The 16740-nt window shown below is 40.9% G+C and overlaps 1 protein-coding gene across 6 annotated transcripts in view; it reads right to left on the minus strand.

The window, feature by feature from the left end:
* The window catches only part of strc1 (stereocilin 1), a 65026-nt gene extending 50000 nt beyond the window's left edge, over positions 1–15026 (minus strand). For all 6 annotated transcript variants that reach the window (XM_048562872.2, XM_048562871.2, XM_048562875.2 and 3 more), the window contains exons 1-4: positions 14815–15026; positions 11583–12428; positions 9865–9889; positions 1444–3985 (exon numbers count right to left, since the gene is read on the minus strand). In XM_048562872.2, the coding sequence (XP_048418829.1) occupies positions 1444–3985; positions 9865–9889; positions 11583–12428; positions 14815–14854 (3453 nt within the window). In that variant the 5' untranslated portion in view covers positions 14855–15026. The remainder of the gene's footprint in view (positions 1–1443; positions 3986–9864; positions 9890–11582; positions 12429–14814) is intronic.
* Between the last annotated feature and the right edge of the window lie 1714 nt (positions 15027–16740).

Below are 16740 nucleotides of genomic sequence, written 5' to 3' on the forward strand. Positions count from 1 at the left end.
AACATACTAACCCACCCCTCAACCTCCTCATCCAAGTCATTTATAAAAACTACAAAGAGCAGAGGCCCAAGAACAGAGCCCTGCGGGATTCCACTCAGCACTGACCTCCAGGCAGAATACTTACCATCTACGACCACTCTTTGTGCTTCCTGTCAGCCAACCAATTCTGAATCCAGACAGCCAAATCTCCCCATATCCCATACCTCCTGACTTTATGAATGAGCCTGCCGTGGGGAACCTTATCAAATGCCTTGCTGAAGTCCATGTACACCACATCCACTGCTCGACCCTCGTCAAACTGTCTCGTGACCTCCTCAAAGAGCTCAGTAAGATTTGTGAGGTATGACCTGCCCCTCACAAAGCCATGCTGACTCCCTTTAATCACGCTATGCTTTTCCAAGTAGTCATAAATCCTATCCCTCAGAATTATTTCCAAAATCTTGCTGACTACAGACGTAAGACTGACAGGTCTGTAATTTCCAGGGATTTCCCTATTCCCTTTCCTGAGAGGAGGAACAGCATTTGCAACAAGATTAGGTGGAACTTATGTCAAGACTCACAAAGCGTCTATTTTACAGCAATAACCTCCACTTAAACAGCTCATTACAGTGTACAAAATCTATTTACATAGTGTCTCCACAAACTATTACAACAGAACCCATAGCCAAAATTACAACATACAATTTCTCCAGCAAAACCCAATCAGTGGAAGATCATTATGAAATATAAATGGTGTGTGTAAAATCAATCCTAATCACTTAATAGCAGTGAAGTCTTCCGATGACATTAAGAAAGAATTACTAAATTATCCCCTGCTTGACCAGGAATAGCAAGGTCACATATTAGGTGAGAAACAGTGGTCCAAACATTGAAGAGAACACTCCTGCTCTCTTCCTTGAATGGTGCCCAAACAACAGTGGATTTTGGTTTTTCTCATCTGAAAGACACAGTGCCTTCAACAATGCAGCACTACCAACACGCAGCACTCTGGTAAGGTCAAGCTAATTTGTGCTCAAATCTCTGAAGTGGGACCTTCATCTATAACCTTCAAACTCAGAGGAAAGAGGATGGTCCGCTGTGCCACTGTCTTTATTCCTTAATTTTCATTTTGAGGGGTTCTAGTTTGACAGATCAACAAAGAATTACAACTTGAATGGAATTGAGATTCTTATAATAATATTAGATGACCCCAACTTCGTGGCACATGATCACAATTTACAAGAATATATTGTAAAATGGGAGGTGTTGGGCTCATGGCACAGTGATAGTGTCCCTTCCTCTAGGTCAGGAGGGCCAGTTTCAATTTCCACCTGCTCCAGAGATGCAGCATGACAGGTTTGAACAAGTCAATTAGAAAATGTTTAAAAGAATATATGACAGGAAACCCAGTAAAGGAATATAATTCAGTTCCCATAAATGCAATTAGTATTATTTATGCCTTACCCCGAAACACTGCAGCAGTTCTTTCTTGATTCTGTAGTCCTTCTCATTCTGCAAGTAGTTTAGAACAGTTTGCAGGACACTTCTTTTCGCATTCTGAACAACTTGAAGGAACACAATTTGATCATCTTCCAAGATCATTAAGACCATGATGATCTTATTTATTGCATCCATAAGGCTTACTGTCAGATCCTCAATAAGTGTATTATGAAGCATCAGACCAACGTTTTCCAAACCACATATAAGTAAAGGAGGGATATCCCCCAATCGCAACTGTTCAGATGTGCATAGTTGAGATGAGCCCAGAGTGCACGTCCACTGGAGTTGCGAGATGAGATCTTCCACTGGGCAGATCTTGATCGCTGTAGAGTTGGTAGAGTTATTAATTTCCATGCAATCCGCCTCAACCCAAGTGTTCTCTGGATCGCTGGTCAATGCATGAAGCACATCAGGATCTTGGCATACATATTTTTTGAAATTGCTCTGATCATAGTCAAAGCAGAGAGCCACAGTGGTTGGGTCCACCCGTTGTTCTGTCCAGGAAGAATAAACGCACGTGGCAGCAGGATTTATTTCATCTGCTTCAACATAAGAGCAGTAGCTAGAGAGCCAGGTGCTGCTCACATTGATCAGCAAACCCCACAATCGTGTTGAATTGTCACAAGCAGCTTGTACAAAATTGTCAAGGTCATACTGACTACAGAATTCAACAGCAGCAAGATCAAAAGAAGAGAGATCCATCCACTCTTCGTACCTGCAGTTTTCATTCTGATCATTTGTGTGGGGATTGATTTGGATGCTGCAGTGGGATTTTAACCAAGCATTTTCAGGGTACAACAACAACTCACTTAGCAATATCTCACTACGACAAACAAATCGAGTGAAATTTGCTACGTCATTCCTCCAACAAAAATCTACCAGGTAAGGATCGATGGGTTCATGTGCCCACTGACTGTATTGACAGTACGTGACCACATAAGTATCACCACTAGCTGAAATGGAAGAATCACTGCAAACATCAGACAGCCAAAGATTGAACTCATTCTTCAACAGCTCCTGAAGAATTACTGGGTTTTTGCACACATGTATGTTGAACTGCTCCCTGTCAATATTGAAACACACTGCTACCACAGTGCTATCTACTACAGCAGGGTACATCCAATTTTCATAGCGGCAAAGACTTTCTACAGCAGTCATTAGATTTTCTTGCATGGTTGGGTTGGCAGTAGAACTGAGAGGTACTATATTACTGCCTTCCTCTGGAACTACAGTGGGCGCCGCTGTGGAATGTGGATTGCTGGGACAGAAGTCATTCAGCCAGGAGTTTTCAGAATTATTCAACAGAATCTCCAAGAGTGATGGATTGGTGCAAACCATGCGGTTAAAAGCTGCTTGATCAGTTTCCTTGCAGAGTGCAACAACAGCAGAGGTTACAGAAAGAGGGTCCAGCCACTCTTCATAATTGCAACTGTTCTCAGCATTGCAGGCAGATAGGAGCCAAGTATTGCTAGGATCCAGCATCAATTTATTTAGGAGAATCACATCATTGCAAACTGATTTATTGAAGTTTGTTTGGTCACTCCTCCAACATAACGAGATTATCAATGGATCTATAGGATCCTCCTTCCACTTGTCATACATGCAGAATTCACTATTGCCACTCAGAATGGAGTAATTATTGCAAAAGTCAGCCAGCCAAAAATTGCCCTTTATGAGCTCCTTAAGTGCAGACTGATCAGTGCAAATCACATGAGTGAAATGGTCACCATCATGACTGGCACAGAATGTGATCACTTTATTATCCACCATGGAGAAGTCCGTCCACTCCTCATAACGACAGTAGATGTCTACTCCTTTTACAGGAGGGACAATGGTGGCTGGACTGATGGTGAAGTCAATATACACACCTTCACTAACTACATCAGTGATAAGTGTGGGAACAAGCATTGTATTTGAATTGCTATCACAGTAGTCTTTCAGCCAAAAGTGAGCTGGGTTTTTCATGATGCTTTCCAACAGTGATGAATTAGTGCAGATAGCTTTTCTAAAACCAACTTCATCCATAACAGCACAATAACCAAAATCTGTAGAGTTGAACAAATCTCTAACAACCCACGAATCGTAATTACAAAGCATATCTTCAATTTGCCTGGTGTCACTTGAAGGAAAAAACCCTACATCAACTCTTCTTTTCTCACAGTAATCAGTGTAGAAATTTAATCCCTTAGTGAGATACGTATATATGAAATTCATTTTATTGCAAACTTCACTGACTAAGGGGCCTGACTTGTTTCCTGCCAAGCCTCCTATGATACTACAAAACATGGGAAGGTCGAATTGATGCTGGAAATTTTTGTTGCAAAAGGTTCTATTAAGTGAAAGGAAAAATTCTTGGTTGCAGCTTGTGGGGAGCTGAGAAAAATCAGAAATGACCTTAAAAACTCTGGTAGTCCTATACAGTTCAGCAGGAGATTGACGAAGAAGAATTTGCATATCATCTATTGTAACAGCTTCAAAATTCCAGGTCAAGTTATGAAGAAGACCCCTGCGTAGAACAAAATAATTGTTTGTTTAAGAACACATTATGCATTCAAATGTGTCATCTGAGAGTTTACAAAACTTTGATACTCTGAAAACTTGTTCCTAACACTTGCACAATCACAACCCCAGTAATAATAAATGAAATTATATTTCTTTCATGCCTTTCTTGATTTCAGTACATTATACAGTGCTTTACAGCCCACTAAGTATATTCTGAAACATGGACACTCGTATAATTAGGAAATGCAGCAGCCAATTTGAATAGCAAGATCCCACAAAGAGCAATGAAATAATGGGCAGACAATGTGTGTGTAGGAATGCTGTCGAAATATTGACTTCACACATCAGGGACAACTTCATTATACTCTTCGAAATAGTGCCACGGGAATTTATTTTACAGCATCTGACAGAGGCAGACAGATCGTTTAATAAACTTCCGAAAATGTCACACACAGTCAGTAATGTACTAGATTACTCGAGGCTCCGTGGGACTCTAACTAACAGCATTCTGACTCATTGGCCACTTTGCGATCAAATGTGCCACAGCCGATATAACAAAGATACAAGTGGCCAAGCAGATTGTCCAGTGAGGGAATATGGATGAAAGTGAGAAATCAGCAGGGCATAATCACCTTGATAAGATCATACAATAGACTGCCGAAGAGTCAGTAGGAAACTGGGAGCAAATATCCAGGGAGCTATCTGTAAGAAAAATAGGTAATGGTAGGGGATTTTAACTTTCCAAGCATAGACTGGGACTGCCAGAGTGCAAAGGTCTTAGATGGGGAGGAACTTGTTAAGTGTGTTCAAGGAAATTTTATCAATAGTAGAGAAAGAGCAAAACTCCTTTGGCAAAATAAGGCAGGACAAGTGACTGAGCACTAGTGGAGTACTACTTTGGGGCCAATAATAATTCTATGAGTTTTAAAACAGATATTGAAAAGGATAGGCCTTGTCTATAAATTAAAGTTCTAAATTGGAGCAAGGACAATTTTGACAGAACTAGACAGGGACTTTCAAAAATTAATTCGGGGAGGCTGTTCGCAGGCAAAGGGGTGACTGGCAAGTGGGAGGCTTTAAAAAGTAAGATAATGAGACTTCAGTGACAGTATATCCCTGTTAGAGTGAAGGGCAAGGCTGTTTTAGGAAGGGAACACTAAACAACTAGAGATATTGTGGCTCTGGTCAATAAAAAGGAGACATTTGTCAGGTATAGACAGCTTGGATCAAGCGAATCCTTTCAGAAGTATAGGGAGTAGGAGTACACTTAAGAGAGAAAAGAGCACGGCAGAAAGTGGAATTCAGATAGCTTTGGCAGATAAGGTTAAGGAGAATCCAAACAGATTTTACAAGTACATTAAAGGCAAAAAAAAAACTAGGGAGAGAACAGGGCTCCTTAAAGATCAAAGAGGCCATCTATGTGTGGAACCAGAGATGGACAAGATAATAAAGGAATATTTTGCATCAGGATTTACTGTGGAGAGTCATTGAAGCGAGGGAACTTGAGGAAATAAATAGTGATGTCTGAAAAAGTATCCATATTACAGAAGTGAAGATTCTGGAGGTCTTAAAATGCAAAGAGGTAGATAAATCCTCAGGACTTGACCAGGTGTATCCTAGCACACTGTGAGAGGTTAGGGAAGAAAATGTGGGGCCCCTTGCTGAGATTTTTTAATGCCACGGGTGAGATGTGGGAATTCTGGAGAATGGCTAATGCTGTGGCGTTATTTAAGAAAGGTCGTAAGGAAAAGCCAGGAACTATGGTCCAGTAGGGCTGATGTCAGTGGTGGGTAAGTTGTTGGAGGACATTCTGAGAGGCAGGTTTTACATGAACTTGGAAAGGCAAGGACTGGTTGAGGATAGTCAGCACGGGTTTGTGCACGGGAAATCATGTCTAACAAACTTAACTGGATTTTCTGAAGAGGTGACCAAGAAGACAGATGAAGGCAGAGCAGTAGAAATTGTCTATATGGACTTCTGTGAGGCCCAAGACAACGTTCCGCATGGTAGACTGGTTAGTAAAGTTAGATCACATGGGATCCGGGGACAGCTAACAAATTGGAGACAAAATTGGCTTGATGGTAGGAGACAGAGGCTCGGGTTGAGGGCTGTTGTTTGGATTGAAGGCTTGTGACCAGCAGTGTGCAACAGGATCAGCGCAGGGTCCACTGTTGCTTGTCATTTATATAAATAATTCAGATGAGAATGTAGGAGGCATGTTTAGTAAGTTTACAGATGACACCAAAATTGGTGGTATACTCGACAGTGAGGATTATCTAAGAGTACAACAAGATCTGGATCAGATGGGCCAATGGGCCGAGAAGCGGCATATGGAGATTAATTTAGATAAATGCAAGGTGTTGCATTTTGATAACACAAACCAGGGCAGGACTCATACAGTCAACGGTAAGGCCATGAAGAGTGTTGTCGAACTGAGAGATTTAGAGATATAGGTACATAGTTCCTTGAAAGAGGCAAAGGGTGGTGAAGAAAGCATCTGAGCACATTTGTCTTCATCGTGCTGAGTACAGGAGTTGGGACATCATGTTGCGGCTGTAGAAGACATTGGTGACTTTTGGGGTGCTGCATACAATTCTGGTTGCGCTGGTATAAGAAGAAAGTTATTAAAAAGGAAAGGGTGCAAAAATGATTTACAAGGATATTACTAAGACTAAACATTTTGAGTTATAAGGAGAAGCAGGAACGGCTGGGCCCTTTTTTCACTAGTGCATAGGAGGCTCAGGGGTGACTTTATAGAGGCTTATGAAATCACAAGTGGCATAGATAAGGTGAAGAGTCAAGGTCTTTTCCCAGGCTGACGATTCCAAAGCTAGGCAGCATAGGTTTAAGATGAAAGGGGAAAGATTTAAGAGAGACCTGTGGGGCAACTTTTTTTTTTAAACACAGAAGATGGTACATATATGGAACAAACTGCCAGAGACATGGTAGAGACAGATACAATTACCATATTTACAAGAGATACGGACAGGTACATAAATAGGAAAGGTTTCGATGGATATGGGCCCAAACGCAGGCAAATGGGACTAGTTCAGTTTCAGAAACCTAGTCAGCATGGACCAGTTAGACTGAAGGATATGTTTCTGTGCTGGATAACTCTATGACTGATTCAAGTGAATAAGTTCTTGAAGGTGGAAATTTGAAAGGCTACGGCAAACAGCAGAGGATAGGATTAATTGAATAACTCGCTCAAAGAGTTGTCATAGACAGGATAGGCTGGATGGTTTCTTTCAGGGCTATTTCATATTATTACACAGATAACCCTTCGTTTCTTGCCAATGTTCCTCCATTCCAGCATGATCAGCAAACAACAATCAAACACTTCTTTCACCTCAATGCTAATTGAGAACTCTGACTGTGATTAAAATTGCTGTTGTGTTTACTCATAGCAATAGTAACTTCACAATGTCAATTGCTCTGAAATGTGATCAAATGTTGAGTGAGTGCAAGTCAGAATTGAGCACTCTGTCACTCAACACCCAGATCCTTGTCCAAACACAGCAAAATTCTACAATATCCATTCTGTTAACAAGCTCACAGATCGTTCCCATTCATTTTTCTGTTTAATACAATCATGCCACACTATCTTCTGCAATACAACCGACTTACACTATGTTCGTAGAATATGGGATTGAGCGGCAAAACTGTAATTTGACCAACTGGTTTGATTAATGTCACAACCTGCAAGAGTGAAACTCAAGCAGTTGCTGATCACAACAGCTAGAGCTTCAATCTCACACTCCAGTATTCTTGAATAATGTACAAATGTTTACCCGATCAGGTTTAACTCACGGAGAAAAAAAAGAGCCTTTCCCCACTGCCCAAGCATCTCCACTCCTCCCTTAGCCATTGTTTTCATCAGCAGGAAGAACAGAAAAGCAGAATATTGTTTCAAAGAGGCACTGCAGAATGCTGCAATACAGGAGGATGTGGATCACAAGAAGAGAAATTGGTGGAAAAACTTAGGAAATCTGGCAGCATCTGTGGAGAGAAAGCAGAATTAATGTTTCAGGTCCAGTGGGCCTTACATAGAACATAGAACATAGAAAAGTACAGCACAGTACAGGACCTTCGGCCCACGATGTTGTGCCGTGGAAAAATCCTAATCCAAAACTAAAATAACCTAACCTACATTCCCCTCAATTCACTGCTGTCCATGTGCATGTCCAGCAGTCGCTTAAATGTCACTAATGGCTCCGCTTCCACGACTACCACTGGCAAAGTATTCCATGCGCTCACAACTCTCTGGGTGAAGAACCTCCCTCTGACGTCTCCTCTATACCTTCCTCCTAACAGCTTAAAACTATGACCCCTCGTGGCAGTCAATCTTGACCTGGGGAAAAGTCTCTGGCTATCGACTCTAACCATGCCTCTCATTACCTTGTACACCTCGATCAGGTCACCTCTCTTCCTCCTTCTCTCCAGAGAGAAAAGTCCGAGCTCGGTCAACCTCTCCTCGTAAGACAAGCCCTCCAGTTCAGGCAGCATCCTGGTAAACTTCCTTTGCACCCTCTCCAAAGCCTCCACATCTTTCCTATAATAGGGCAACCAGAACTGGACACAATATTCCAAGTGTGGTCTCACCAGGGCTTTGTAGAGCTGCAGCAAAACCTCGCGGCTCTTAAACTCGATCCCTCTGCCTTCTTCAGACATTTCTGAAAGGTCACTGGACCCAAATGCTAATTCTGCTTTCTCTGCACAGATGCTGCCAGGCCAGCTGAGTTTTTCCTGTAATTGCTGTTTTTGTTCCTGATTTCCAGCATCTACAGTTATAGAGTTATACAGCACGGAAAGAGACCCTTTGGTCCAACTCATCTTTGCTAACCAAGTTTTCCAAACTAAACTAGTCCCATTTGCCTGCATTTGTTCCACATCCCACCAAACCATTCCTATTCATTTTTCTATTTCAGTTTTTTGGTTAGGAGGATCTGGGTGTTCTGATACATGAAACATAAGAGGTCAGAATCCAAGTACAGCAAGTCATTACGAAGGTAAATGGATTGTTAGACTTGTATGGCAAGGGACATGGAGGAGAAAAGTAGGGATGGCTTGTTACAATTGCACAGGACACTGGTGAGACCACATCTAGCACACTGTGTGGACTTGATCACTGTAAGTGAGAGGATAGACTAACATTGGAATCAGTTCGGAGAAGGTTCCCAAGGCTGCTTCAGAGAGGGAGGGGGTTGCCTTATGAGGGAAGTTGAGGTGGTTATTACAACATGAAAGGGGACTTGACAGGCTGTACAATGAGAATCAAGGCTAAGGGAACACACTTTTAAAACAGGTCTCCCATTTATGAAGGAAATAAGAAGGAATCACATCTTTCAAAGGCTTTATCATCTTTCCAGTTCAACCTACTGTTAGTTACTAACAGTTCCATTAACAACTATTCCCCCTCCTTGGCAAATCATTATCAACTCCTTTGTCTATCAGACTGTTCTCCTCTCTCTTCGGGCTCTATACTAACATTTACTGCCTACCCCATCGCCCTCCCTATTTTCTGAATATAAACAGTTTTCCAAATACCATCAGTTCTGAGGAAGGGTCACTGGACCCAAAACTCTGATATTTTGTTCACACACACTGCCAGATCTGCTGAGCTTTTCCTGCAACTTCTGTTTTTGTTCCAGACTTACAGCATCCAAAGTTCCTTCGGTTTTTATTTAGAAGAAATGTTTAGGTACCAGTGAAAAGTCATTATGTATTTTTAGATTTGGTATGGGGCCATTTAATATCATGAAGAGAAAGATCAGAGGAGCCAATATTTATACTTGCTTATATTTATAAACAGGCAATGAAAGATGAATTGTAAACTCATACTACAAAGTTCACCTATTTAATGCAGGCTGCTTAGTAACTCACCAAGTGAGGAGCTGGTTCAGATTCCCTGTAAAATTAAACAATAACAGTTAAAAAAACAGAGAACATGAAATGTAGACATGAGGCATCAAACTATAATGGGACTTCCACTCAAACACAGTAACATTGGAATAAAGATGAAGGCCAAAAACAGAGAACATTTAGGCATAGAGATTACAAGGTGTGGAACTGAATGAACACAGCAGGCCAAGCAGCATCATAGGAACAGGAAAGCTGACATTTTGGGCCTAGACCCTCCATCAGAAATGGAGGAGAGTAAGGGGGTTCTGAAATAAATAGGCTGAGAGGGGGAGGCGAATCGAACATGGATAGAGGAGAAGATAGGTGGAGAGGAGACAGACAAGTCAAAGAAGCGGGGATGGAGCCAGTAAAGGTGAGTGTAGGTGGGGAACCTACAAATTCCTGACAACGAGGGATGGAAGCAAAGATTGCAGTGAGTCACAGCAAATAACGAACATTAGGAATACATTCGGAGGTGGGAGACGCAGACACGTTAGCATCTTTTAAGATATGTTTGGACAGGTACATGGATGGGCAGGGAGCAAATGGACACAGACCCTTAGAAAATAGATGACAGGTTAGACAGAGGATCTCGATCGACGCAAGCTTGGAGGGCCGAAGGGCCAGTTCCTGTGCTGTAATTTTCTTTGTTCTTTGTTTATTCCTCAAAGGGATCATACCAACTTTATGCCCCTTAATTCACTGGGCAAACAAAATGATTAGGATCCTCTCTTGGCTCGTGATCCTTCCTGCGGACTTTTCCTTTTTGGACTACATCCAGTTTATCAAAAACTGGCCTGTTTATGACAAGTGAAGCTTGGACACTTGAGCCTTGCGCAATGCTGTCAACTGGAGAATCAAATTCTCCACAGGCCAGGGCAAGACCACACAACCTGAATGTAAATAGGCCCTGTGCAGTCAACAGAAAGGGAAGGACATAGTCCAAACTAAAATCAAATACTGCAGGTGCTGGAAATCTGAATAAGTGTGTGTGCTGGAAATACTGGTCTGGCAGTATCTGTAGAGAGAGAAACAGTTAACATTTCGAGTTCAATGGCTTTTTCTCACAAAGTATCAATTTAAAATGAAGCATTAATTGTTTCTCTTGATGCTACTAAGATTTCTAGCACATTGTTTTTATTTGAGAACATCAATCCATCTGTCTCTGCTCTGGGAGCAGAGCTTGCTGCTTTCACGTGTTTGTTAGTGAGTAAAATCAAATTCTGCTCCCTAAGGCCTTGAAATGACTGAAGGTCACTTGTAGTCACCGCTCTGATGAGCACTCAACAGTCTTCCAAAGAAAGCAGTGTATGTGTTGGAACAGAAGAGAGTGGCAGCAACCAGGTGAGTGTGGGGATGGGGTTAGTGGTGCAGACATGGACAGCAAAGAAAGGACAGCAAGAGTAAGCACAGGAAAGACACGGTAGGAAAGAAAGTTAGACTGAAGGGGCAGCAAGAATCAGAGAACAGACAAGTGTCAGAGGGGGCAGGAGACACAGAAAACAGGTGACTGCAGGTAAGGACAAATATCTGTGTGACAATATTAATAGTAGATACTAAGCTGAGTTTGATTGGTACCTATTTTGAAATAACTGAATCTTCTGGTGTTCTCACTTCAAACGAAAGATACTGCTAGAAGTCCATATCCTCAACTGGAAAGAATTTATGGAAAATAAATGTGAAATGATATGATTCCTTACCTTGGGAACACTGTCCTTTAACATCCAGTTTAATTATATTGTTCGACAATAGCATTTGTTCCAAGACAAAGTTTATTAGCGTCAAAAGGATTTGTTTTGTGATGTGACCAATGTAAGATTCAAACAATGGGAACACACTCTGACCAAAGAAATACCAAATGGGCTTTAACTCATTGGAAAAGGCTTGACGCACCCTCTTAACGAAACTCAACAGTATATTTTGAATACTGAAGGGGTCAGTCCCCATTGTTGACCTACTTGACTTCACACTGGCTGCAAGAAGCAATCCAATGTAATCACTGAAGGATCTTCTGCTCATAATTGAAGTAATGTAACAGGCGTCACCCTGTATGGACCTTAGTACAACTTTCCAGTTGACTCCTGATGGCATCAACTTTTCAACATATGCAAAGAAAGGCTCAGAGTCCTTGGTTGCCTGAAAAAGATAGAAAAGCAGCTGGGGCAGTTGATAGCGCAGTTCTGAACTTGTAGCTCCAATCTGACTGCTGAACAGAGCTTTCCAGATTATGTAGTAAAATTCCCGTTTGTTTGTTTGAGTTGCACTACTCATTGCCAATCGAATGGCCTCCAGTACAGCAGAATCTCCTGAGGAAACTCTAGCATGAAGGGGAGAATCCAAAGGGCTCTGCAGAGATCTCCTTAAGTTATGGTAACTAGGGTGAGTTACATCAGGAGATAATTGGGAGCTGTTGTTTGAGATCTTTTTCTTTGTTTCTTCTTTCACTTCTTTTGTTGACATTTTCGTGTTGTTAAGTTTCCCAAACAAAGGATTCAAAGATTGCCACTTGGTTTCAGAATTGTGAGGCTCCCCAGTACCTGAAGACACTGAAGGGAAAATAACACACTGTAAAAGTCATATTAGTTTCTGAAAATCTAAATTAATGATTTTAGTTGGACTGATATTATCTCTCTTACACAGAGATTAGTTAAACTAGATTCAATAGTTACCATGTCCGCTATCTTTCAGTAGATAAGATTTTAAGGATCATCCGAGGTGCTTTTAAGATGGTTAAATTATTCAGTATGTTAGTTAGAGAGGAACCATTTGTTTTAAAGGAGGAAATCCAAAACATGGAGGTTTAACCTTAAATTCACTGCTAGGTTATTTATTAAGGGATGAAGCCAGGAAGCACAAAGCTGTAATGGCTGCCAGTTAATTGAAAAGTTAAAAATTCAGATTGATACATTTTTGTTAGGCAAGGCTATTAAGGGTGATGAACCTATGGCCTGAGTTAATATACTGATCAGTTATTATCTAGTTCAGCAATGCAGGGACTCAATGGCCTCATCTTCCTGTTCACTTTTGTCTCAGCGTAACAATGGCTTTTCCATTTGAGTAAGTGTTTCACCATCAATTTCCTCTGGTGAAGGTGGGCAACATCCTTCAGATAGCTCGCTGAAGTGCTTGATTCCCATGTAGAAGTCTCAACAGCAGGTCCCTGCAGGATGGTCAAGTATTGGGATGAGATGTGTTATTCTAATCCTGTGCGCAATTAGTAGCCTATTCAGTGACTTCCTGCAAATAATAATCTGGGAAAGGAGCCCTAACTAATAGCCTCCACACTCTGGTTCAAAGTACTGAGGCTGAACCAAGTCCACATAATGTTACAAATCAGGACTTCAAGCTGCTCCATATGGCTTAGCATCTGACCAGAAGTTTCAGTTCCTACATGTAAAACTTGAAAATCACCTGTTATGACAACTAAAATGCAAAGATTGTAAGAGATTTGTGCACAAAACCTAGACTGACATTCTCACTGCAGTACTGAGAAATCACAACATTGGCATACATGTGTCAGAGATAATGGGAACTGCAGATGCTGGAGAATCCTAGATAATAAAGTGTGAAGCTGGATGAACACAGCAGGCCAAGCAGCATCTCAGGACCACAAAAGCTGACGTTTCGGGCCTAGACCATTCATCCCCCTCTCTGAAGAAGGGCCTAGGCCCGAAACGTCAGCTTTTGTGCTCCTGAGATGCTGCTTGGCCTGCTGTGTTCATCCAGCTTCACACTTTATTATATTGGCATAAATGTTGTCTTTTAATTAAGATGTTCTAAGGTCAACCACCTTCAGCCACTTCATCAATGACCTTCCTCCATCAAGTAGTAGGGATATTTGCTGACATCCACACAATGTTCAGCACCATCTGCAATTCCTCAGATATTGAAGACAATGCAGCAAGTCTGAAACAACATTCAGGCTTGTGCTGGTAAGTGGCAGGCAACAGTGCCAGGCATGACCATCCCCAACAAAAAAGAATCTAACCATCTGCCCATGACTTTCAAGGATATTACCATAATTGAATCTGCTACCATCAATAAACTAGGGGTTACCATTTAGCTGAAACTGGACTAGACCAGTCACATAAATACTATTGCTACAACAGCAGGTCAGAGTTTGGAATACTGTGGTAAGTAACTCATCTACTGTCTACCCGTACTTGCATACATGTCAAAAGTGATGCTCTTCATTTTCCTCAACTAGTGCACTTCCAACAACACGCAAGAAGCTCAACTCTATGCAAACTAGCCCACTTGATTGGCAATATCTACCTCTTGAACATTCACTTCTTTCAGATCAAATGGACAGTGGCAACAATTGTAATAACTACCAGATGCACAGTACTGTCTCACCAAAATTCTTTTGATAGTACTTTCCAAGCCCACAATGTTTACCACTTTGAAAATCAGGGGTAGCAGATGTATGGGAATAGCACGACCAGTCAGGCACTATCCTGACTTAGAACTATATTGCCTTTCTTTCATTGTCACTGGGTCAAAATCCTGGAACTCCCTTAGAACCACCACTGTGTCTCCTTAAATTACTGAAGAGTTCAAGAAAGCAGCTCACCACCACCTTTAGCAAAACAGTTAGGGACAGGCTATCAATACTGGCCTAGGAAATGACACATACATATCATGAATAGAAGGAAACAAAAAGTTAAACTGAGGCCGATCTACTCCTCCGATAAACATAAAATACCTCATGACACTATTTTGAAGAAGTGTGTTCTGGACCAACATTTAATCTTCAACCAACATTAAATAGATTACCTGGTCACCATCATATGGCTGTTTTGCAGGAGCTTGCAGTGTTTAAAATCGGTTGTTGCATCTCCTACATTACTGGTTACACTTCAAAAGTACTTAATTGGCTGTAAAGTTATCTGGGATGCCCTGAGATTGCAATGTAAGTCTATCTTTCATTACCTGTTAATATGAGGAGAGTAAGACTGACTGCCTTCATCATTTTATTAATTACTCCCACAGTTCTTCAAACTGCAATGAGGTCTCCTCCAGCCCCTGCTGTAGAAAGGTGAGTTAATGAATAAGTTTACAGGCTTGATAAAAGACAAGATACAATAATTTGGTATTCTTTCAAACGTATTAACAAACATACAGCAATAAAGTGCCTCTGAATCTTCAGCCATCAGTTGGATGGCATTTTCATAAATCTCTGTAATTACCAGAATTCCCTTAAGGTGATATTGATACCTTTTCTATGCAAAGTTAAGCAAAGAAGTGGTAATCGGCCACAGTATTGTTTTCAACTAGGCTGGGAGTTAAGAGGGGCAACGGCCCCGCTTTTCACTGCTGTACAGTAACTCTCAGTAGAGTATGGTACCCTGTGTTTCAATGGTAAGTGGGCTATTCAGTCATGATGAACTGCACAAATGAAGAGTCTTCAAGACTTTCAGTCTAGACAAACACATGATGAACGGTTTCAGAGATTATAATACCCCAGTAAGAGCCGTAGCTTCAGAAGAGAAAATTGAAAAATTACATTTTTGTTCCATTGTTAATCAATTGTATACCTGTGCTTCCAGTTCAAAACGTCAATCTGTTCATCTGTCAATCATACCACATTATGATTAATGGATCTCCTCAGGTGGATGCAAGCTCCAAATGGCAATATTTCAAAGGACAGCAAGAGAGTTCTCATTGGTGCCATATCCAGTATTTATCCCACTAGTCATTATTATATCATTATTTGTGGGATCTTCCTACTTTATAATAGAAACCACATATCAAAAGTACTTCACTGATTGTAAAGCATTTTGCTAAGACCCAGGGTGATGAAAGGTGACATTTAAATGAAAATCTTATTTCTTGCTGTGATCTAAGGACACAGTTACAATTCACAGTGGTGTTCCAAGGCATGATAATGTCATCAAGGACATGTGCAGAATAAGTGGTGACAAATTCTTGATAATAATGTTCAGTGCATACATGCACAAACTTCACACAGGCACTAACAGAATTTTTGCAGAATGGTAGAAATGACAATGTTCTGGTCTATAGTAAACCCCTTCTGTCCTCTCTCTGAAGCTCTTGATCCTTCCCACACAGCAGTGCCCAGAATTACATATATGATTCAGCTGCAGCTGAATTACTCTAACATGAAGGTTTACTATGATTTTCTGACTTTTCAGTTTGGGCCTTTTGTTCAAAAGCACAAGATCGTACATTATTCACTAACTGCTGTATCAGCCTATCCCTTCAACGACAAAATTTTGTTGACAATCACCCCACATTGTTGTTTTTGACCTGTCTTTAAGACATTTCAATTAGATTGTATTAGATCACTTTCCAAATTTAACACAAAACTCAAACCTAATCTACATTACTTGTCCCCATAATACAAACCCTTTAAGATGTGATGTCATTCTGGTGATTCTGGACAGATAAGGATCAAGGGGATTCACACTACTGGAAAAACATTCAAATTCACAAATCTTGATTTTTATATGGATAAAAGACATGGGAAATTAGTTCAAAAATTCCAAATTGTACTTTATTACTCTCATTGCCCAGGAAAAATTACAAGAGTTACAAGGATAATTATGTTTTTTTTCCTTAAAGCAATTTAAATCAATCACCTTAAAGCAAAACTCACCCAGTATTTTAGTGTGCTTCAGAAATTCAGAGTGGAACTGGCGATTTTTCCATGGAAGATGGTTCAATTTAAAGTTACTCTGGATTTGGTCCACATTAGCATGCGGACGCTGAGCTAACTTGGTACAGATTGCCCCCCTTTGCTTCCACCATCTATTTCCATCCACATTCTCAGATGCATTCAGTGGACGTGGCACCATTAACCAAAATTAATTCTGTCAACATGTGATCCAACATTTA

Source organism: Stegostoma tigrinum, chromosome 33, assembly GCF_030684315.1.
Source record: "Stegostoma tigrinum isolate sSteTig4 chromosome 33, sSteTig4.hap1, whole genome shotgun sequence".
NCBI lineage: Eukaryota > Metazoa > Chordata > Chondrichthyes > Orectolobiformes > Stegostomatidae > Stegostoma > Stegostoma tigrinum.